This window comes from Haemorhous mexicanus, chromosome 2 (assembly GCF_027477595.1).
Source record: "Haemorhous mexicanus isolate bHaeMex1 chromosome 2, bHaeMex1.pri, whole genome shotgun sequence".
Lineage (NCBI taxonomy): Eukaryota > Metazoa > Chordata > Aves > Passeriformes > Fringillidae > Haemorhous > Haemorhous mexicanus.
The window spans coordinates 121511488-121535353 of NC_082342.1; the positions used below are offsets into that span (position 1 = coordinate 121511488).

General features: G+C 53.6%; 2 protein-coding genes across 3 annotated transcripts; both read left to right on the forward strand.

Moving 5' to 3' along the window:
- The first annotated feature begins 3573 nt into the window (after nt 1-3573).
- KCNE2 (potassium voltage-gated channel subfamily E regulatory subunit 2) lies at nt 3574-6673 on the forward strand. Of its 2 annotated transcripts, none has more exons than XM_059840165.1 (2): nt 3574-3724; nt 5821-6673. In XM_059840165.1, the coding sequence occupies exon 2, from the start codon at nt 5838-5840 to the stop codon at nt 6213-6215; it is 378 nt and encodes a 125-aa protein (XP_059696148.1). In that variant the 5' UTR covers nt 3574-3724; nt 5821-5837; the 3' UTR covers nt 6216-6673. The 2 variants fall into 2 exon arrangements, with proteins under 2 accessions (XP_059696148.1, XP_059696149.1); XM_059840166.1 differs by having other exon boundaries at nt 5824-6673.
- A 1501-nt stretch (nt 6674-8174) lies between these two features.
- SMIM11 (small integral membrane protein 11) lies at nt 8175-16630 on the forward strand. Its single transcript, XM_059840167.1, has 5 exons — nt 8175-8274; nt 9399-9460; nt 13011-13100; nt 14814-14993; nt 16472-16630. Exons 3-4 carry the CDS (start codon nt 13080-13082, stop codon nt 14979-14981), a joined length of 189 nt encoding a protein of 62 aa, XP_059696150.1. The 5' UTR covers nt 8175-8274; nt 9399-9460; nt 13011-13079; the 3' UTR covers nt 14982-14993; nt 16472-16630.
- Nucleotides 16631-23866: the final 7236 nt, after the last annotated feature.

A 23866-nucleotide genomic window follows, 5' to 3' on the forward strand; every position in this document is an offset into this window, starting at 1 on the left:
CCCTGGCAGCAGAGCCCGACCCCCCCGGCTGTCCCCTCCTGGCAGGGACTTGTGCAGAGCCACAAGGGCCCCCTGAGCCTCCTTTGCTCCAGGCTCAGCCCCTTCCCAGCTCCCTCAGGAATTCTCCAGCCCCTTCCCAGCTCCCTCAGGAATTCTCCAGCCCCTTCCCAGCTCCCTTCCCTGCCCTGGACATGCTCCAGCCCCTCCAGGGCTCTCCTGTGAGGGCTCAGCGTGATTCTTCAGCGAGGCTTCAGCTCCACAGGTTGAGTTTTTCTGAGCAAATTCCAGGACAACAAAAAAATCCATTGGAATGTGGTGGATCAGGACCCACTTTTATTTCCAGGACTCCGAGTGTGGCTGTCAAGTGTGTAAAGATCAGAGCAGGGGGCCCAGCTGGCAGCCTGGACGAGGAGGGATGGGTGGGACAGTGTGGCCTCCACACCACCACTGCTGCTGGCTCCCACGGATGGCAGAGCAGCTCTGGGTTCAGGTTTTGCACTCCATGGAAGCACAGGGGAGGTGGGGACAGACAGCACCTTGCTGTGTGACTGTCCTCAGTGACATTTGTACTTCTCATATAGCTCAGAGCCCTGCCAGGGCCTGAAGGGGCTCCAGGAGAGCTGCAGAGGGACTGGGGACAAGGATGGAGGGACAGCACCCAGGGAATGGCTCCCAGTGCCAGAGGGCAGGGCTGGGTGGGATCTTGGCAATGAGGAATTGTTCCCTGGCAGGGTGGGCAGGGCTGGGATGGAATTCCCAGAGCAGCTGGGGCTGCCCCTGGATCCCTGGCAGTGCCCAAGGCCAGGCTGGACACTGGGGCTGGGAGCACCTGGCACAGTGGGAGGTGTCCCTGCCATGGCAGGGGTGGCACTGGGTGATCTTCAAGATCCCTTCCAACCCAATCCATTGCGAAAAAAACCCCAAACAGCCAATTAAACAAACCAAAAACCCCAAAACCTCCAGCCATTGCTGCTGTCAGTGATTCTCTTTGCCTCCCATGATGTTTTGAGCAGAGGCTGCCCTCAGGTCCCCAGAGGCTGTTGCAGTTCAGCTGCAGCACCAACATTTTCATTGCAGCTGAAGGAATGGGGAACCCCCCCGTATTTCAGAGGGATCAGTGTGGGCACCTCGAGTTTCTCTTCCCCTCTGAGGGACACACACCCCTGAGCATTTCAGGTGTCTCATCTGCTCTTCCCAGCCAGAAACATCCGTGTTTGCATTTCCACTTCAAGGTTCTGTGCAGCCAACACCCTCCTTTATCCCCTGAAGCTTTTGCAACAGCACCACATAAAACCATGGCAACAAAGCTGGGCAACAAAGCCGGGCACTGCAGCCTCCTGCTGCCTCCCATTGCTCCATCCCTGCAGCAGAGCTTTTCTTGGCAGGATCCCCTTGCTCTCCACCCCTCCCTGACAAGAAGGTGCAGCAACTTCTCTTCTTGCACCTCCTAAGTGTGATAATTTATTTGTGAGGATTTTTGAATAAGTTAGAGATGGGGTTTTCTTAAAATTTTGGAGGTGTTTTTGATGAGGTGGTTTTGGTTTGTTTTTTTTTTTTTTTTCACATTGGTAGGAAGGGTGAGTTTGCCTTATAGTGTTATAATATGGTTTAGAAGGTTACAAGACTTTTAGCTACAAGACTTTTTAAGGAATAATTGATAAATAAAACACTGTTAATAAGGATATTTATGGTTTTTACCTAATCATTAAATATTTTGTCTTATGGACATATTACAGTGTAAGCTTTTCTAGTTAATTACATTATTACTCATAAACTTATAGTATTGTATTTTAATGTCTTTGTTTATTTTTATAACTACTCTTATTTTTATTTAGTTCTGAAAGTTCCTTGCATTTCAGATTCCAACACTAAGGGAAAGGATGAGAGGAAATGGCCTCAAATTGCACCAGGGGAGGGTCAGATTAGGGATTACAAACAATTTTTCCTTCACAGAGTAGTCAGGCCTTGGGCTGGGCTGCCCAGGGAGGTTTGGAGTCACTGGAGGGGTTCAGGAGGAGTCTGGATGTGGCCCCTGGGGACAGGGATTGGGGTGCTGCTGGATGCCCATGGAAGTCTCTTGGTGATTCTGGGATTCTGTGACTCTGGGATTTTCCTTTAGCCACAAAGGAGCACCCCAGGTGTCCCTCTCCAGCAGGAATCCAGGACAGGGCATCCTGATGTGCTCTCTGACCTTCAGCCATGGAGTTACTGCAAGGTTTAGACAGGTTTGTGGCAGACAGGGATATTTTGGGGCAGCCTGTCAGGATCCCTCTGGACACAGCCAACACTGCAGCAGATCAGCTGTTCCTGGGATCCCGGGGGAAAAGATGGGCTCAGACAAACCCAAAGGCTCACAACAGGGGGTCAAACACCACATCAGCATCTCTCAGGAAACCAAAATACCCCAAGGCTTGGCCCACTCAGCACTCAGAGACCCCAGCAAATGCAAGAACTGATCCACAAGAAAGAAGCAATTCCAAAGGGTTCCCTCAGTTCAAAAGAAAACCCAGCCTGGACAGGGCAAGGCATCCAAAGGGCAGAGCTTGTTCCTTGCAGATGATGCAGGGAAACAATGGAATATTGGGAGAAAAAGGGATCAGGGGCACTGCAAACCCCTCTGAAGGGAAATGGCTGGGGGAGATCATCACTGATAACAATCCTCTGCTGCTCAGAGCAATCACAGAATCAGCCAGGTGGGAAAAGGCCTCCAGACCATGGCACAGGGACAGCACCAGGGAGCGGCTGGAGATGGACCCGGAGGGGTTTGGGTTGGATTTCAGGGCAAGGTTCTTCCCCAGAGGGTGCTGGCACTGCCCAGGCTGCCCAGGGAATGGGCACGGCCCCGAGGCTGCCAGAGCTCCAGGAGCCTTTGGCCAGCGCTGCCAGGGATGCCCAGGCTGGGCTTGGGGGGGAAAGGGAAGGAAAAGGAAAAGGAAAAGGAAAAGGAAAAGGAAAAGGAAAAGGAAAAGGAAAAGGAAAAGGAAAAGGAAAAGGAAAAGGAAAAGGAAAAGGAAAAGGAAAAGGAAAAGGAAAAGGAACTCAAACTTTGGGTGTTGAGCAGCCTGACTGCTCAGGGCTCACCTCTTGTGCCCAGATCAGAAAAGGAAATCATTGTTCTTATCACTGCTGGTGCTGCTGGTTTATTCATAGAAACATGGAATGATTCAGGTTGGAAGGGACCTTAAAGATGATCCCATTCCACTGTCCCAGGTTGTTCCAAGCCCCATCCTGCCCTTGGGCACTGCCAGGGATCCAGGGGCACACAGCTGTGCCAGGGCCTGCCCACCGTCACAGCCAAGAATTCCTCTCTAGAAATTCCTATTATTATTACTATAATTATAATTATTATCATTATTTCACAGAGCTCATCTTTACTCTTCTGGCTCACCAAAAACAGAGCTGCACCCCCGTTTATCCCCAGGAAAGCTCTTTTCCAATATCTAAACTTGCAGCAGTCAGCACAAAGGCTCAGTCCCAGATCCGACAGGATGACTGATGCAAGCTGTCAGCCAATATTTGACTTTCCAGGAGAGATTAGATTTAGCTTTTAATTTAATATAAACATAAGTGCAGTGCAAGGCACTTATTTCACAGGCACCTGCTCCCAGCCTTGTGCAGGCTCCTCAAAGACATCCCTGCTCCTTTGGGGAGTTTCATCCCATTATCCAGTGCAGTTGGAAAATCCTGAGTGTTCTGAATCTCCTTAGGGAAGGACACAGCAAAGGTAAGCTGCTCTTACAAGTCTATTTCCTCCTGAAAAAGGATAGCAGTTTTTGGTGTAAACCAAGGAAAAAGCAGGTTTTACAGACAGCAGTTTGTGTTTATATTTTCTCATTTGGTTTCATTAATTAACTTTATCCCCTATATTTGAGCACGAGTGAGGGAGTAGCTGCAGAGGGATCCACCTGCACATGCACCTGAATCCTTGTGTGCACAAAGGCTGAATTCCTGAATTCCTCAATTGGAAAACATCCCAAATGTTTTATTAGCAATGAAAATTCACTGCCTCTTCCCCTTGGATGCAGCCAGCTCCTCGTTCTTGAGGACTGGGCTGGGAACAAAGGGCTTTTGGAGCAAGATTTCCACAGGTTTTAGGGCTTGGTTGGTCTGGAGAGCTGAAGGAATTGCCCACGTTAAAGTGGGACAGCCTGGGTGGGAATGGCATCTGGGTGGGAATGGGATCTGGGTGGGAATGGGATCTGTATGGGAATGGGACTGGGTGGGAATGGGATCTGTGTGGGAATGGGATCCGTGTGGGAATGGGATCTGTATGGGAATGGGAGCTGTGTTGGAAGGGGATCCATGTGGGAATGGGAGCTGGTGGGAATGGGATCTGTATGGGAATGGGATCTGTGTTGGAAGGGGATCTGTATTGGAATGGGATCTGGGTGGGAATGGGATCTGGGTGGGAATGGGATCTGGGTGGGAATGGGATCCGTGTGGGAATGGGATCTGGGTGGGAATGGGATCTGGGTGGGAATAGGATCTGGGTGGGAATGGGATCCGTGTGGGAATGGGATCTGGGTGGGAATGGGATCTGGGTGGGAATGGGATCTGTATGGGAATGGGATCTGTGCGGGAATGGGATCTGGGTGGGAATGGGATCTGTGTGGGAATAGGATCTGGGTGGGAATGGGATCCGTGTGGGAATGGGATCCGTGTGGGAATGGGATCTGTGTGGGAATGGGATCCGTGTGGGAATGGGATCTGTATGGGAATGAGATCCGTGTGAGAATGGGATCCGTGTGGGAACGGGATCTGGGTGGGAATGGGATCTATATGGGAATGGGATCTGTATGGAAATGGGATCTGGGTGGGAATGGGCACTGAGTGGAAAGGAATGCTGGAGGGGGATTTTCCCCTTGTGGGACACACACCTGGTTCATGGGGTCTGAGCAGCACTGGGGTCTGAATTTTGGGATAAATGGGATCCAACATGGCTTTGCAGTACCAGGCAGTGTCTCCTTCCCTTTGGGGACTGTCCCAAAGGGTCTCTGAGGCCACCCCAGGGATGAGCCTCAGCCTCCATGTCCTTCCCATGTTTGTCTTCTCCTCAGGAGCAATCCTTCCTCCCCTCCCCGCTGTAGGGAAGGGAAAGTGCCCCAAACCCAGGGACAGGGCCATGGGGGCCTTCACCAAAGTGTCCTCCAGAGCAAAGGGACTGAGTGGGCTCCAGGATGGGCAGAGGGCTGGAGCAGCTCTGCTGGCAGGAAAGGCTGGCACAGCTGGCATTGCTCACCTGCACAGGAGAAGCTTTGGGCTGAGTTCAGGGTGGCCTTGCAGGGCCTGGAGGAGCCCCAGGAAAGCTGGAGAGAGACAATTCCCAGGGGATGCAGGGACAGCACCCAGGGAATGGCCTCAAACTGAAAAATTACAGGTTTAGATCAGATATTAGGAACAATTTCCTCCCTGTGAGGGTGGGCAGGGCTGGGATGGAATTCCCAGAGCAGCTGGGGCTGCCTCTGGATCCCTGGCAGTGCCCAAGGCCAGGCTGGACACTGGGGCTGGAGCAGCCTGGCACAGTGGGAGGTGTCCCTGCCATGGCAGGGGTGGCACTGGGTGATTTTATGGTCCCTTCCATCCCATCCCATCCCATCCCATCCCATCCAATCCCATCCCACAATTCTGAGTAGGATCTCTTTGGGTCTCTGAACAAACTGAACCACCCAGAGATGGGGATTCTCAGCTGAGCTAAAGCTGTACCTTCAAGTGGCAGAAGGTGACTGTCACCAGATTAATTGACATAACACTGACAAAATTCTCCAAAGCAACTCTTTTAATGCAGACATCTGATTAAAAAGAACATTTTCTTGTCTTTAGCAGCATAATAGGCAAGAATGGCCAAGCTGCAGAACTTCACTTGGGCAGTGGAAGATATTTTCAAGGAAACCTTCCTCAATTACATGAACAGCTGGAGGAGGAACATGACAGAAGCAGCGAATAAACTGCAGGCTGAGGTGGCTGCTGAAAACTTTGACTACGTTATCCTGTACCTGATGGTGATGATTGGGATGTTCTCCTTCATCATCGTGGCCATCCTGGTGAGCACTGTGAAATCCAAGAGGAGGGAGCACTCCAATGATCCCTATCACCAGTACATCGTGGAGGACTGGGGGGAGAAGTACAAAACCCAGGTTCTGAACCCAGAAGATCTCAAGTGTGTGATCCATGAAAACCTGGGGGCAAGGGATAAAACAAGCCCAGAGTCACCTTGACTTTCTGGGAATGCCAGCAGTGAGGGATTCATGGAGGCACACAGAGGGAACTCACTGGAATTCCAAAGAGCTATGGAAGTGTTGATTAAATTTACACACTGGAATTCCAAAGAGCTATGGAAGTGTTGATTAAATTTACACACTGGAATTCCAAAGAGCTGTGGAAGTGTTGATTAAATTTACACACTGGAATTCCAAAGAGCTATGGAAGTGTTGATTAAATTTACACACTGGAATTCCAAAGAGCTGTGGAAGTGTTGATTCAATTTACACACAGGAATTCCAAAGAGCTGTGGAAGTGTTGATTCAATTTACACACAGGTCAATGGATAATGGAGTCCTGAGGAAATCAATGGGATGGTTCCCGTGAGGATCTTGGGAAAGTCCAAGAAAAATCTGTGATTGTGCTTCCCTTTGATAGCCTGTCCTTTGGGAAAATAAAGACATGACAAGGATAACTTGATAATTTGAGCATTTTTTAAATCCACAAGCAGATCTGGATGTTCCCACCTCAGAACAACTGTGAATTAGTGCTGGTCAAAAGTGCCAATTTAGATCCAAACTGTGTGACTTAAAACCACTTTAAAAAAACCTGAAAATATCCAGTGAAATCTCCAATCTCCACACATTGACTGAAGAAGCAATTAGGGAATGAATCACAGGAGGGACCTGATACCTGCACACACTCACTCCCAACTCCTTTTTAGTGATCTGATTCCTATTTTCACTCGTGTTAAATAATAAATGACAAAGGGCTTCTTTTCTTTAGGAGCTTTTGGCTTGTCTTGGACACAGGTTTTGAGACTGAAGCTGATGCCATCACTCTCCAGATGTGCTGGAGGTGCACAAGAAGCACAAGCAGCAGGCTGAAGGAAGGGATTGCCTTCTACTCTGCTTGTGTGAGACCCCACCTGCAGAGCTGCCTCCGGATCAAGACCAGCAAAAGGTGGAGCTGCTGGAGAGCCCAGAGGAGCTCACGGAGCTGTTTCACAGAGCCCCTCTGCTCTGAGCCAGGCTGGGAGAGCTGGGGGTGCTCACCTGCAGAGGAGAAGCTCCAGGGAGAGCTCAGAGCCCCTGCCAGGGCCTGAAGAGGCTCCAGGAGAGCTGCAGAGGCACTTCTCACATAGTAATGTATTGATAGGACAATGGGGAATGGCCTTGCGTTGAAAGAGGGCAGGTTTATGTCAGATGTTAGGAAGAAATTCTTTAGCGTGAGAGTGGCGAGGCCCTGCCACAGGCTGCCCGGAGGGGATGTGGACTCCACACTCCTGGAAATGTTTAAGGCCAGGCTGGACAGGGCTTGGAGCAACCTGGACACCTCCCACTGTCCCAGGCTGCTCCAGCCCCAGTGTCCAGCCTGGCCTTGGGCACTGCCAGGGATCCAGGGGCAGCCCCAGCTGCTCTGGGAATTCCATCCCAGCCCCTGCCCACCCTCACAGAGAGGAAATTGTTCCTAATATCTGATCTAAACCTGTAATTTTTCAGTTTGAGGCCATTCCCTGGGTGCTGTCCCTGCATCCCCTGGGAATTGTCTCTCTCCAGCTCTCCTGGGGCTCCTCCAGGCCCTGCAAGGCCACCCTGAGCTCAGCCCAAAGCTTCTCCTGTGCAGGTGAGCAATGCCAGCTGTGCCAGCCTTTCCTCCCAGCAGAGCTGCTCCAGCCCTCTGCTCATCCTGGAGCCTCCTCTGGGCTCTCTGCAGCAGCTCCAGCTCCTCCAGGGCTGGGCCAGGGCTGGGGCAGCTCTGCAGGTGGGAAATCACCTGAGGGGCACAGGGACACAATCCCAATCCCCATCCCAAACCCCATCCCCATCCCAAATCCAAACCCCATCCAAATCCCTTCCCTGATCCCCAGCTGGGCACAGGGGGCTCTGGGACCTCACCGCGGTCCTTTCGGGAGCTGCTTTATGGCAGCACTGGTAATTTTGAGGGAGAAAAGCGGAGCCCCGCCATGCCCAGCGCCGCAGCCGAGCGGGCGGAGCGGCCCCGGCCGGGCCCGGCGCTGCCGCTGCCGGGAGCTCCGTGAGGGAGCGCCGCCCCCGCTGCCATGGCCGCCCGGAGGTAGGACCGCCCCGGGCCCCTTCCTTCTTTCCTTCCTTCCTTCCTTCCTCCCTTCCTTCCCTTCCCGGCCCCGCGGGGCTCCGGCGGACCCCGGCCCGCATCGCCGCCGCCCCCAGCGCTCCGCTCCCCCAGCCCCGGCAGCTCTCCGGGGCCGGGCCTGCTGCCTGCCCTGCCCTGCCCGGCCTGCCGCTGCCTCTTCTCCACCCCCTCCTTGCTCTCCAGGCCTCGTCCTCTCTCTCCAGCCCCCCTCCTGTCTAATCCACCCTCCCTTCCCTCTCTCCAGTCCCTTCCGTGTTGCTCACCCCGCTTTCCTCCATCCCCAGCCCCCCTTTGCTCTCCACCCGCCCTTGCTCTCAGTCCCCCACCGCTGTTCTCCAGCCTCTTCCTCGCTCTCCAGCCCCCTTATTGATATCCACCTTTCCCTCCTTGTTCACCAGCCCCCTTTCCTAGTTCTCCACCACCTTCTTTCCTCTCCAGGCCCTCCATTCTTGTTCTCCACTCCCTGCCTTTCCCTTCAGCCCCCCCCTCCTTATTCTCCCCTTACTCTCCAGCCCCCATTCCTTGTTCTGCAGCCCCCATTCCTTCTCCCAAACCCCCTCCTTTCTCTTCAGCCCCTTTCCTTGCTCTCCATCCCCTTTCCTTGCTCTCCACCCCCTGCTTTTCTTGCTCTTCACCCTCCCTCCTTGTTCCCCAGTCCCTTCCTTCTGCTCCAGCCCAGGACAGAGCTGGGCTGGGATCCAGGGGCAGCCACAGGGGCACCCTGTGCAGGGCCTGCCCACCCTCCCAAATTCCCAAGATCCCATCCATCCCTGCCCTCTGGCAGTCAACAACCATTGCTCCTTGTCTTGGCCCTCTCTGCCCATATAAAAAGTCCCTCTGACTCCTTTTTTGCCCTTGAAGGGGCTCTAAGGTCTTCCTGGAATTGTCCCTTCCCCGGGTGGACAATCCCAGTTCTCCAGCCTCTTTCCAGAGCAGAGGGGCTCCAATTTTGGGATCATCTTTGTGATCTCTGGTGATGCCATGGTGGAAGAGTCTGATGTGCCCCTGGCATTTCTGGGCTTGGTTTGATTTTAGTCCAGCCATTGTCAATGAAACATCCCATCTGCTCTGCTCCTGTTTTCCAGAGTCTGGAGTATGTGAGGGGCTGCCCGAGGAATCACTCATATTTTAATTTCTGCTTCATCAGGTATGAAGATCTGATGGTTTTTTCAATTGTTTTGATGTTGCTTGAGTTGGAACCTTGTGTTGATCCAAAATCAGAATCGGAATCAGGTGTGGGTTGGAAAGGACCTTAAAGATCAGGTCATTCCAAGGCCTGCCGTGAGCAGGGACACATTCCAGGTTGCTGGGAGTCCCATCCAGCCTGGCCTTGGTGAGTGACACCCCTTTTCTAGGTCAGAAATGTCACATTTAAGTGCACTCAGATAAATCAGTAGCTCGGAGCTTTCCAAGGCCTGGTGGCTGGAGTTGTCCAGCAGTCCCCAGAGGAATATCTCCAGCCCCATTTAGTGGCAATGCTGGAGTTCTTGGCAGGCAGGGTGAGATGTGCAGCCTGCCAGGACACCTCCAGGGGGTTTGGATGCTGGGGATGTCCTGGGGATGTTCTGTGGTGCAGACAATGCCCTGAGAGCCTGGGCTGGGCTGTGCTTCCTGGGGAGGGCTGGAGCTGCAATCCAGGCTGGCATTCAGCTCCCTGCTCCACCACAGGCCTCCCTCGTGCCTGGGGCCAGCTGTGGGGCTGTGTTTCACAAGGCAGAGCTGGGCAGAGATCCTGGGGCTGCAATCAGGGCTAATCCCAAGCTCTGGGATGTGGTGCAGCCCTCCCTGAGGGACACGACCCTCTGCAATGAGCCTGCAGAGGATCCCAGAGGATTTGGGGTTCACAGGGAATTGCTGGCACAGCCCTGAGGTGGGATCTGGCCAGACTCTCTCCTGTTTCCCACTGCAGGAGCCCGATCTGCTTCACCAGACAGAATTCCCTGGGACAGGGCTGCACACAGAGCCCAGAATCCCAAAGTCCCAGCATGGTTTGGGCCGGGAGGGACCTTAAAGCCCACCCGGTGCCCTGGGCAGGGACACCTCCCACTGTCCCAGGCTGCTCCAAGCCCCATCCAGCCCAGCCTGGGACACTGCCAGGGCTGGGGCAGCCCCTGAGGCATTTGTAAAGGAATAAAACTGCAGCCATGCTGTGAGGGCCCTGATGGAGGAGGAATGATGAGGAGGACTCCATTGATATCAGCAGGCTAATTAATTACTTGATTATCCTATATTATTCTGTACATCTAAACTGAATCTGCCAAGCACTCAACCCTGCACAGAGCTGCACAGCATTCTGTGACTGTCACCTGGCAGTCCTGACACACACCTGCCCTGCTGGGCCAAGGAAACAAAACACCCTCACTGTGGGGAAACCATCTCCGTGCTGCATTCTGCTGTGGCACAAACACGGGCACAGCAAATGAGATCAGAATATCCTTGGGGAGAATTGTGCCTTGCTTTTCTCTGTGAGGAGAAATGTGGGGGCCTGGCAGTGCAGTCCCAGGGAATCCCTGTCAGCCTGGGGCTGGCTCATCCCAGCTCTGGAGCATCTGTCAGGGAGTACCTGGCAGAGCCTGGTGCTGCTGTCCCTCCTCACGTGGCTGCACACAGGAGCTCCTTGCAGGTGAGGGGAGGGAGCAGTGCCCTTGTGTGGGGCCCAGGCCCTGTGTTTGCCTCCATTTCACTGGGGAGGGAACAATGCCTGCCTGTGGATGTGTTCCCTGCTCCTTTCTGTGCCTTATCTCCTCAGGAAAGGCAAACACACCATTCCAGCTGTTGATTTAAGATATCCCAGCCTTGAAAAAGCAGTGTTGGGGCTTTTTGCTCTTGCACTGATGACCTCAGTGCTCATAAATGGTGTTTTTTTAAGTGTGAAGGGAATCCTAGAATCCTGGAATGGTTTGGATTGGAAGGGATTTCAAAGCCCATCCAGCCTCCATGGCAGGGACACCTTCCACTGTGCCAGGCTGCTCCAAGCCCCAGTGTCCAACCTGGCCTTGGAATCTGCCAGGGATCCAGGGACAGCCACAGCTGCTCTGGGCAAAATCCTCCCCTTTCCCCACTTTCTCCCCTCTTCCCACTTTGTTCTCCCTGCCCTGTGCTGCTTTTTTCAATCCTGAGGTCTCCACTGGATTTCATAAGGGCTGGGATCAGAGGGAGGCTGGCAAGGCCAGGAGATGAGATGGGGAGAAGTGCTTGGCCCTGGGGGCTGGGGGGATGTGGGAATCCAGCCTGGAGGGAGCAGTGGCATTCCCACTGCACAGGACACTGTGGGGACAGAGCAGCACAGGTGTCAGCTCTGGGAAACATTCTGGGATTACAACAAACGTGGAAAGAGACTTTGGGCAAGGGATGGAGGGACAGGAGCCAGGGAATGGCCTCAAGCTGAAGGAGGGCAGGGCTGGGTGGGATCTTGGCAATGAGGAATTGTTCCCTGGCAGGGTGGGCAGGGCTGGGATGGAATTCCATCCCTGGATCCCTGGCAGTGCCCAAGGCCAGGCTGGACACTGGGGCTGGAGCACCTGGGACAGTGGGAGGTGTCCCTGCCATGGCAGGGGTGGATCTCCAAGGTCCTTCCAGCCCAGACCATTCCATGATTCCATGAAGTGAAGATGTGTTTTCCTGGAGGTGTAACAGCACCGACTCCCTTCACAGCCACCCTGCCATTCCCTCAGCAGGAGAAGGAGCTGCACAATCAGGATCAGCACAGAAACAGGGACTGATGAACAGGAATTTGGTGTGGCTGCCACTTCAGGGCTGTGGTACAGCTGGATCTTGGTCACTCTGGAGGAGTGGGAATGTTTCCAGAGGAGTCTCAGGAGGGTGAGAGGGAAAAGGAGAGGAGAGGATGCTCTGGCTGGAGAAATTAGAAAATCTACCCAGAAACTGAGCAGGACAGGAGCTGCAGGATCATTTAATTTCTGCAGGGAGCTCAGCAGCTGCTCTCTGGGGTGGTGCTGATTTATTCAGCCCAGCTTTTCACAGTGCTGGAGTGTTCCCTCCTGCTTTTCCACTCTTGCTCCATGGACAGGAAAGGCCTCCAGGGGTTAATTTGGATTCCAGCAGCTGAGCAGAGGGCCCAGGGCAGTGCTGTGTGTGCTGCAGCCTTTTCACTGGGAATTCAGCTCTGGAATGGTTGGTGACCACTCAGGGCTCCAGGGACTGCTTGCTTTGCTTACCTCTATATTTATAAACTGTTGTATGGAGAATTAAATTAATCAGTCACAGAGGACTGAGAAATTAGAGGATTAATTCAATGTTCAGGCTCCAAACAGAGCAGGTGGGCTTGGAAACCCTCAGAGAAGCCCCAGGGCAGCTCCTGGGAGTCCCTCAGTCCCAGCAGAGGCAGGCAGGGGGAGCACACACAGCTCCAGCTTCCAAAGGCAGCCGTGGTTTCCGTGCCTTCCATGGGGCAGCTGTCAGGGTGTGGAATTCCAGCACCTGCCCTGGGCTGTCACAGCCCTGTCCTGCTCCTGTCACTGAGCCCCAGAAAGGCCCTGAGGACACTGGGGATTGCTGGGGATGAGCCCCTGCCAGGGCAGGGTGGGCTAATTAGCAGCTTGCCTAATTCTCTTTCAATTTCTGTTTCTCCAGGAGTTCATTCTGCTTTGTTTTCCATTTCTCCAGGAGTTCATTCTGCTTTTTCCCCCCCCCATTTCTCCAAGAGTTCATTCTGCTTTGTTTTCCATGTCTCCAAGATGCTCCTGCCCTGCCCTGTGCCTCCAGGAGTGTGACCCCCCCCAGTCCTGGGGCAGCCCACAGCTGAGATGGTGGCCTTTAACTGGAAGGTGAGGCTGGGGCAGGTTCCCAAAGCAGGGATTCCATGTGGGATGTGTTTGGTGGGTTCTGATGGTTCCTTTCCCAGGGGAGGGACAGGGGATTTCTTCTTGTCCTTCCTTGCCAGATGTGCTTGCCCCAGGATTTGCTGTTGGGGCCTCCCACGTTAGACCTGAGCTCACCAGAGCTCTGCTCATCCCTGCTGCTCCTGCCTTTCCTCTTTCCAGGTTTTTCTCTGGCTGCTCTTCCCTCAGCTGCTTTTCTTACTGGAGGGGAATTTCTCCAAAGTATTTTTGGGGTTTTGGGGCAATGAAAACTCTGCAGGGTCTTTTGTCAGGCACCACAGTGTTGGAACAGGTTCCTCCTGCATGGTACTGTTGGAACAAGTCCATGGAGGCTCCAGGATGGGCAGAGGGCTGGAGCAGCTCTGCTGGGAGGAAAGGCTGGCACAGCTGGCATTGCTCACCTGCACAGGAGAAGCTTTGGGCTGAGCTCAGGGTGGCCTTGCAGGGCCTGGAGGAGCCCCAGGAAAGCTGGAGAGAGACAATTCCCAGGGGATGCAGGGACGGCACCCAGGGAATGGCTTCCAACTGAAAAACTACAGGTTTAGATCAGATATTAGGAACAATTTCCTCCCTGTGAGGGTGGGCAGGGCTGGGATGGAATTCCCAGAGCAGCTGGGGCTGCCCCTGGATCCCTGGCAGTGCCCAAGGCCAGGCTGGACACTGGGGCTGGAGCACCTGGGACAGTGGGAGGTGTCCCTGCCATGGAACTGGATGAGCTTTGAAATCCCTTCCAATCCAAACCATTCCATGACTCTGTAATTAACAATTTGAGCACATGAAATCAAGCTTTCCCCCAGCCCTGCCTCCCCTGCCCTGGTGTTGCAGAGCTGCTGCCTCTGTGATTGTGGGGAGACTGACAGAACCTGGTGCTGTTTTTCCAAGCTCCCTGCTGGTGTAGGGACACAGGGCTTGGCCTAAATTCAGAGCTTTGATGTGTCCTGACAGCTCTGGGAGATCCTGAGGGAACAGGGTGAATTCCAAGTTCACAGAGTTACCACAGAACCTTGGAATATCCTGCTGGGAAGGGACCCACAGGGATCACCCAGTCCAAGGCCTGGCCCTGCACAGACCCCCAACAACCCCACCCCATCCCTGGGGGTCTGCTCAGTGCCCACCACCCATTGCCATTGCATTTTCCTCTCCATGATTTTATAGCTTTGAAACACTCTGTGCAATTCCAGGCGTTCAAAACTGGTACAGCAATCCTGGGATTTTTCACTTTTCTCCCAGTTTGAAGGCATTTATCTGCACCTTCCATATCCAAGCAGGTTCAGGACAAAATTGCTGTGAATTGAGATTTCCTGGAGTGTTTTTGGGGATCCCATCTGAGAGCTGATCCCCAGGGATCCATCACTTGTGAGGATTCTTCAGCAGCTTTTCCACTTTCACAGTTTCCCTAAAATACTCAGCTCTTCCCTTTTTTCAGCTCCAGATGGTGCAAATATTGCTGGAAAATGAGCAAAAGTAGTTCAGGGCTTGAGGGAAGGGGATTTTTCTTTGGCTGTGCTGCTCTGTCTGGTTTAATTTCCCACAGAAATAAAAGCCATGGCGAGAGAGGAGCATTAATACTGGAATGGAAGATGCAGAGCATCCCTATATATTCATTTTTAATTGTCCAAGCGTTCCAGAAGTGCCTAAACAGATTCTTTGGCATTCCAGGCTCTGGAGAACTTCCCACTGCTGATGTACATTTTGGCAGCTAAAACATTGATCCTTTGCTTGGCCTTTGCTGGAGTCAAAATGTACCAGAGCAAGAAAATTGAGGAGAAACTGAAGAGGGAACGTGAGGAGAGACTGAAAGCAGAAGCAGAGAAGAAGGATGAGTGAAGAGTGCCTCAGGTGTGGAAGGGATCCCAGCTCCTGGGCTTGGACATTGTGAATCCCAATGGGATTGATTTGGAATGTGCAATTAGCCCTGAGCTCTTGGGATATTTGGGATGGTCCAGGGGATTTGCTCTCTCATTCTTTGTGGGACTTTCATGAGCCTCTGTCCTGTGTGAGGATGTTTTAGCACAGGTTTCCCTCTCTGCTTTTGTCTCCCTGGGTTTTTGTGCCTGATGCACGAAGAGAGGGATAAATTGGGAATAGCTGCAGGGGAGCAGGCAGGCAGGATGCTGCAGTCAGAGCTCTGGGCCTGAAGTCACAAAAAGAGAAAATAATCAGCCTTTCTAGAGGAGTGAAATTATTGACAGCTTGGGGGTGGTTTAGCTGGAAAGGGCAAATTCCACTCCTGGAATTCCCAAAGGGACAGGTTCTGCCATGGGGCATCCACCATGTAGAATTCCCTGAGAAAAATGCACATTTTTCAGCTTGAAAGAGCAAAATGAACATGACGAAATTGCCTAAATTTGAGATTTTCCTTCTGAAATTCCCGAGTTCCTCCCCTCTGTTTCCAAAGCTGAAGCAATCCCTGCATTCTTGGAGCAAATCCATGAGCAGAACGAGTCCTGCCTGGTGCTTGGATTCTATTCCCTGCCTTGCTTGTCATTTTTGGAGCAGTTTGCTTCACTTCTCCCTGTTCTGCAGCAAAATGGGAATTCTATTCCTGCCTGCCCTTTGGAAGCTCAGTGGGAGTTGGATGTCATGTTGCTCTTTATTGAAATAAAATCTTATTTCCCTTTCTGAGGTCATCCCCTCCCATCTAAAGACACTTAAAATCTCTCCTCAGTTTTATTTCCACCCTGTCCCTGTTTTATTCCCTTTATTCCCAAGGATTGGGAATGGTGCCTAGAAATGAGGTCCTGGGAATAACCATGGGAACAAAGTTTTTTCTATTTACACACAAACAACAACAACAAAACAGACAAAACCAACAAAACCAAAGGGTTTTTTCAGTCTCCTGCTTCCAGCAGATTCAGGACTTGGCTTTGGGGCAGATTTTGGGCACATCCCTGGCAAAGGAAAGGTTGGGCAGGGCTTGGAGCAGCCTGGGACAGTGGGAGGTGTCCCTGCCCATGGATGGGATGAGCCTCAAGACCCCTCTAACCCAAAGCAGCCTGGGATCCTGGGGTTCAGTGCAGTGTTATCCCAGGGAATTCTGTTTGGCAAACCCCACAGCTCCAGGGATTTCTGCACAGGATCATCACAAAGCCTCAGTGCCCAGCAGGTGACACCACCCTTGGTGTTAAAACCTCTCTGATTCCACCGAAATTCCCTTCCCACTCCCCTGAGCTGCCCAGCAGAGGCCCTGTCCTTGCCAAATTCTGGGATTCAGAGGGAGGAGTTCCCCCATGGAGCTGGGAACAGCCCCAAAGGTGCCCTGTGAACACTGGAGCCCCTGTGCCTGCTCTTCTCACTGCTCTGTCCCCACCCTGCAGGCTCCTGGCACTTGGATTCCCTCCCCAGGAGGATGAAGCCTTCCTGGAAAAGAAGGATGGTAACCTCAGAGTGACTCTTAAATTATCTCTGTTTTTACATGTACAAAGCAGCTGAGCCTCTATTTATGCAATAAAAAATGTCTTTGTTTAAAACATAAACGTGGGTGCTGCTTCCTCAAAGGATTGGGGCTGGAGGGGAGGCACTTGGGAAGGATCAGCTGGGAGGGAAGAGGAAAACAATCTGGAGGGAAAAACAGAGGAGAAAAATGCTCTGGATGCATGCTGGGAGGCTCCAGAGCTCATGGAGAGGCAGAGGGAAGTGGAGAGGGCTCAGTGCAGCTTTTGCTGCTGCTTCCTGCAAGGGTCAGGCTGTGGGACCTGCCTGGGATCAGGAGGACAATCCCAGGAGAGGAGCAGCTCCAGGCTCTTGGTGCATCCAGGACTTCCTTGGGCCCATGGAGATCACAGAAGGAGTTTCATGGCAGGAGGTTCATCCTCAGGAATCTCTTTGGTTCCCTGTTCCCTGCTTAGCCTGGGGGCAGCTGTTCCTGCCTCTGCAGTGGCACCAAATCCTGGAGAATTTGGGCATGGAATCCTGGAATGGTTTGGGTTGGAAGAGCCCCAAAATCACCTAAAATCACCTTGTTCCACCCCTGCCATGGCAGGGACACCTCCCACTGTGCCAGGCTGCTCCAGCCCCAGTGTCCAGCCTGGCCTTGGGCACTGCCAGGGATCCAGGGGCAGCCCCAGCTGCTCTGGGAATTCCATCCCAGCCCTGCCCACCCTGCCAGGGAACAATTCCTCATTGCCAAGATCCCACCCAGCCCTGCCCTCTGGCACTGGGAGCCATTCCCTGGCTCCTGTCCCTCCATCCTTGTCCCCAGTCCCTCTCCAGCTCTCCTGGAGCCCCTTCAGGCCCTGCCAGGGGCTCTGAGCTCTCCCTGGAGCTTTTCCATCTCCTGGACACTCCCGGCTCTCCCAGCCTGGCTCCAGAGCAGATTTAGGTTCATCAGCAGAGAAATAGAAAACACAGCAATAAAGGCTCAGGTGTGGCAGTGCCTCAGGGACCTTCACATCCCCATTTCCATTCCAAAGCACCTCCTAGACCCTTCTGGGAGTTAGGGAGAAGCAGAATTTTTCCAGTGCAGTGGGGAGAGGAGGGAAGAGAAAGCTGGAGAGCCCTTGGAGAAGCCCTGAGCTCAGCCCTCACCCGAGCAGGGAGCACAGGGAGCTCCCTGGGAGTGCAGGGATGTTCAAATCTCCCTTTTCCTGCTGTCTCCTTGGAGACTGGAGAACAAAAGCAGTGCAGAGAGCCATTCCCAGCCCGGAGAAACGTCCTGCTGTGCAATATCCTGCTGGATCCTAGAGAATACCCTGCTCCAGCAGCCCCAGAGCTGCCAGGCTCGGGAATTCCCAGCATCCCAGGGAATGCAGCAGTTCCCCTCTGCTCCCAGCACTCACCTGAGCAGGCCAAGGTGAACTGGGGGGAGTTGAATTCAGTTCCTGGGGTGGCAGTGGGCACAGCCTGGTGCCACCTCCCTGAGGGAAGCCCAGGAATTCTGCTGGAGGCACTCCAGACCTCCCCAGGGAATTGTCAGCTCAACACCAGGGGCTGGGCTCTGTGCACTCACTGGTTATTTTTGGGTATTAGCCCCAGTCTGGAGTTTTTAGGCTGTCCAGAGTAGATTTTTCTAGGAAAAAAAAAATAATAATAGTGATGAGGGATTTTTTTTTTTTTTAGCTTTTCAACTACTGTTTTGTGAGCAGAAATCACAACCTCCCTTTGCAGCTCCATTTACCACCAAAGCCACTGAGCACCATTTAGCACCCAAAGCAATCAAGTCTGGCTTCAAATCATCCCTGCCAAAGATGTGCAAGAAGGGAATTAATGCTCTGTTTGCCCCTGAATATGGAGAAAGGAGCTGTGAGGGGTCTCAGAAATCCTGCAAATTGCTCCACATTCCTGCCTCTGCAGCCAAATCAGAACAATCTTCACAGGTAAAAGACTTCAAATCTGCTCCAGCCTGGATTTTAGAATCCCAGAGTGGTTTGGGGTGGAAGGGATTTTAAGGATCACCCAGTGCCACCCCTGCCATGGCAGGGACACCTCCCACTGTCCCAGGCTGCTCCAGCCCCAGTGTCCAACCTGGCCTTGGGCACTGCCAGGGATGCAGGGGCAGCCCCAGCTGCTCTGGGAATTCCATCCCAGCCCTGCCCACCCTGCCAGCCAGGAATTTTCTCCCAGTGTCCCATCCAGCCCTGCCTTCCTCCTGCTTGAGGCCATTCCTAAATTTCAGGGTAGCACCAGAGCTTGGGATGGGGGATATAAAATTTCCAGGATAAGAGAAGGTCTTGTGCAATCCTGTCCCTTCCCAAACTGAGCCATGGCTGTTCCCAGGCCAGCCCTGTCCCCAGACTGAGCCATGGCTGTTCCCAGGCCAGCCCTGTCCCCAGACTGAGCCATGGCTGTTCCCAGCCCTGTCCCCAGACTGAGCCATGGCTGTTCCCAGCCCTGTCCCTTCCCCAGACTGAGCCATGGCTGTTCCCTGCCCTGTCCCCAAACTGAGCCATGGCTGTTCCCAGTCCTGTCCCCAGACTGAGCCATGACTGTTCCCTGCCCTGTCCCCAAACTGAGCCATGGCTGTTCCCAGCCCTGTCCCCAAACTGAGCCATGGCTGTTCCCAGCCCTGTCCCCAGACTGAGCCATGGCTGTTCCCTGCCCTGTCCCCAAACTGAGCCATGGCTGTTCCCTGCCCTGTCCCCAAACTGAGCCATGGCCATTCCCTGCCCTGTCCCCAAACTGAGCCATGGCTGTTCCCAGCCCTGTCCCCAGACAGATCCATGGCCATTCCCTGCCCTGTCCCCAGACTGAGCCATGGCTGTTCCCTGCCCTGCCCTGTCCCCAGACTGAGCCATGGCTGTTCCCAGCCCTGTCCCCAGACTGAGCCATGGCTGTTCCCTGCCCTGTCCCCAGACTGAGCCATGGCTGTTCCCTGCCCTGCCCTGTCCCCAGACTGAGCCATGGCTGTTCCCAGTCCTGTCCCCAGACAGATCCATGGGTGTTCCCTGCCCTGTCCCCAGACAGATCCATGGGTGTTCCCAGCCCTGTCCCCAGACTGAGCCATGGCTGTTCCCTGCCCTGTCCCCAAACTGAGCCATGGCTGTTCCCTGCCCTGTCCCCAAACTGAGCCATGGCTGTTCCCAGCCCTGTCCCCAGACTGAGCCATGACTGTTCCCTGTCCTGTCCCCAAACTGAGCCATGACTGTTCCCTGCCCTGTCCCCAAACTGAGCCATGGCTGTTCCCAGCCCTGTCCCCAAACTGAGCCATGGCTGTTCCCTGCCCTGTCCCCAAACTGAGCCATGGCTGTTCCCAGCCCTGTCCTGTCCCCAGACAGATCCATGGCTGTTCCCTGTCCTGTCCCCAGACTGAGCCATGGCTGTTCCCTGTCCTGTCCCCAAACTGAGCCATGGCTGTTCCCAGCCCTGTCCCCAGACTGAGCCATGGCTGTTCCCTGCTCTGTCCCCAGACTGAGCCATGGCTGTTCCCTGCCCTGTCCCCAAACTGAGCCATGGCTGTTCCCTGTCCTGTCCCCAAACTGAGCCATGGCTGTTCCCTGCCCTGTCCTGTCCCCAGACTGAGCCATGACTGTTCCCTGCCCTGTCCCCAAACTGAGCCATGGCTGTTCCCTGCTCTGTCCCCAGACTGAGCCATGGCTGTTCCCTGCCCTGTCCCCAAACTGAGCCATGGCTGTTCCCTGTCCTGTCCCCAGACTGAGCCATGGCTGTTCCCTGCTGTTCATGGGCAGGTTGAGCTGTGCTCTCACAGCTTCCAGGTGATTTCACCTTTGGGATTCCCTTGTGGCCCAGCTCGAACAGGAAAAATCTGCTGACACTGGGGGGAGACAGCAGCTCAGCTTTGCTGCAGTTTCTCCTTCAGAGACCAGCTGGGGGTCTGGAATTCTGAAAGAATCCCAGAATCCCCAAATCCCTGGGGCTGGCAAAGCCCTCCCAGCCCAGGGAGTGCCAGCTGTGCCCCATGGCCACCTTGTCCCCAGCCCAGAGCACTCAGTGCCACCTCCAGGCCTTCCCTGGACACAGTAAGGTTTTTATGGTTAAAAACACATTTAAAAGAGGAAAAGAGAATTCAGCTCAGTCTCATTTCTGAGGGAGAGGAGGCAGCAAGGATAGAGGGCCGTGGAGTGTTGGTGTATCCCAGAATCATCAGGGTGGGAAGAGCCCTCCAGGATCATCCAGTGCCACCATCACCCTAAAGCCTGTCCCCAAGTGCCACTTCAACACCAGAGAATCTGCTCAGGAACCTCTGGGAAATAGTCCCATCCCAAAAAACGAGCCAGGTCACTGTGGTGCCCACAGAGCACAGGGTCTCTCCTCCCCAGTTCCATAAAATTCCTCTTTTCCAAAGCAGGGTTCAGGCTGCACCTCCCTTGCACAGGTCTGTGTTTCTGGTATTGTCATTGTCACCAGTGCCAAGTGTTGAAGACACAAAATAAAAGGCTTAAAATTCAAAACTGGCTTCTAAACTTCCAGTTTGCACCTTTAGGGTTCCTTTTATTCCCATGAAGGCTGTGTGGGTTTAAACAAAAGCTGCAATCCGTGTGGAGTGATCAGAAAGGAGCTGTTGGGATTTTAAGGGAAACAAACCAAACTCTGCCAGGTTCTGAGGTGACTCAAGTGGCTGCTGGACTAGGGAGCTCAGGGCTCTGGGCTTTCTGAGGTCTTAAAATGAAAATATGAACCTTCAACAGGACAGCTTTGTGGTTAAACTTTAGCTGAGATAAGCTCAGCTTAATTTCAGTCCCACTGAAAGCTTTGAGTCTGAGCCTTCTGCCAGAACCACCCCAGGCTGGGGCTGGAGGGAGGCAGAGCTCCCTGAGCAGCATCCCAGGGGATCCAACATCCCAACAGGCATCCCAGCATTTCCCTCCCTGCTCTTCCTCTTGGGAATCTGCAATTCCACCTGGCTTTTTCCTGCTCTGCAAATGTTCTGTGTGGGGCAGAATCCTTCAGTTCCCTGGGATCCCAGCTCCAGTCTTGGCAGGATTCCTTCCCAAGGATGCAGCAACTTGTTGCATGCTCTAATTATAGCACATATGACATAGTTAATTAGTTAATATTTATGAACTATTATTAACCTCAGCCTTCAAGGCTAATGGGGAGCTGATGGACCTCACATGAGGAATATCCTGAGTGGGAAGGACCCACAGGGATCATCCAGTCTCAGCCCAGGCCCTGCCCAGACCCCCCAGCAATCCCAGTTTTTCCCTGGGAATGCTGTCCCAATGCTCCTGGAGCTCTGTCCTGCACTGCTGGCCCAAGGAGACTGAGGACTTTGCTTTTTCCTCTTCCATTCATTCCCACATCCTGGCTTGGACAATTTTTAAGACAAGGCAGGATGGCAGGAGCAGCTCCTTCCTCGAATTCCTGATGGGTTTTTGGGGAGCAGATGCCAGTGGGAACCATCTCAGGATCATCCACACACACAGAGATTCCTTCCTGCAAAGCTCTGCCCAGGAGCTGAATTGAGATGTAAAAAATAAATATAAAATAACCCAAGAGGTGGATTGATCCCAAATCCCATCTGAGATGTGAACATGGCTTAAATCTTCACTCTGCTGGAGCTTGCTGAGCACCCAGCAGTGCTGACCTTGGTGGGACTGAGCCATGGAATTCCTGAGTGGGAATAAACCCACAGCCATCAGAAAGGAGCCTGGAAGTTCCCAAACTCAGGAATAACTGCCAGGAACGTGACATTTATCCCTCCCTCAACCCCTCTCTTCCAGCTGTCCTGAAACCAAAGGTTCCCTGAATAATGCCAGTCCCAGTGTCCCCCTGAAGGTCACTTAGCTCAGGGTGTGCTGAGTCTGGAGAGCAGGGAGGGGGCAGGGACACCCAGGGTGGGAAGGATTAAACAGGAGGAGGAGCAGACACATGTCTTGGGCAGGAAAAGTGGAAACCTTAATACTGGTCTGGAATGGAGACTAATGCCAAGCAAAATGCTCCTGATCTCATGGAATAATAATAATAATAATAATAATAATAATAATAATAATAATAATAATAATGGAATTTCTGAGTGGGAAGGGATGCCCCAGTGCCACCCCAGCCCTGCCCAGTCCCAGACCCCCCCGAGCCCAGCCTGGGCATCCCTGGCAGCGCTGGCCAAAGGCTCCTGGAGCTCTGGCAGCCTCGGGGCCGTGCCCATTCCCTGGGCAGCCTGGGCAGTGCCAGCACCCTCTGGGGAAGAACCTTGCCCTAAAATCCAACCCAAACCCCTCCTGGGCCAGTGCCAGGCACTCCCTGGTGCTGTCCCTGTGCCATGGTCTGGAGGCCTTTTCCCACCTGGCTGATTCTGTGATTGCTCTGAGCAGCAGAGGATTGTTATCAGTGATGATCTCCCCCAGCCATTTCCCTTCAGAGGGGTTTGCAGTGCCCCTGATCCCTTTTTCTCCCAATATTCCATTGTTTCCCTGCATCATCTGCAAGGAACAAGATTTGCCCTTTGGATGCCTTGCCCTGTCCAGGCTGGGTTTTCTTTTGAACTGAGGGAACCCTTTGGAATTGCTTCTTTCTTATGGATCAGTTCTTGCATTTGCTGGGGTCTCTGAGTGCTGAGTGGGCCAAGCCTTGGGGTATTTTGGTTTCCTGAGAGATGCTGATGTGGTGTTTGACCCCCTGTTGTGAGCCTTTGGGTTTGTCTGAGCCCATCTTTTCCCCCGGGATCCCAGGAACAGCTGATCTGCTGCAGTGTTGGCTGTGTCCAGAGGGACCCTGACAGGCTGCCCCAAAATATCCCTGTCTGCCACAAACCTGTCTAAACCTTGCAGTAACTCCAAGGCTGAAGGTCAGAGAGCACATCAGGATGCCCTGTCCTGGATTCCTGCTGGAGCTGCCCTGGCCCAGCCCCAGGTGCTCCCTGGTGCTGTCCCTGTGCCAGGAGCAGAGGTTGGAGCTGCAGCCCCAGAGGGTCTCCCTCAGGCCCCTCCAGCTGCACATTCCAGGTGCCCTCAGCTGCTCCTTGTGTGACCTTTCCCCGTGGTTTGGGCTGTGTCTGAGAGCTTTGGCTCTTACACTGCAGCTCCACATGGAAATCAGCCCAGTGTCCACCCCAGGAGTGGGTGGGGACAGCTCAGGTACAATCTCCACAGCCTGAGTTGATGTTTTCCCCCTGGGTTTGATCCACGGGCCGTTTTTGGCTGTGGGTGACTGAGGACGGGGAGGTGGCACAGCCCAGGTCACTGCCCAGGCTGGTTCTGGTTTGAAGCTGCTTTGTGGTGGCTGCTGGAGCAGTTCCAGCCTGTCTGGGCTCAGCTGGACCTTGCCTGGCTCAGTGTGGAGCACTCTGGGACAATCCCAGCTGTGGGAGCTCAGCACAT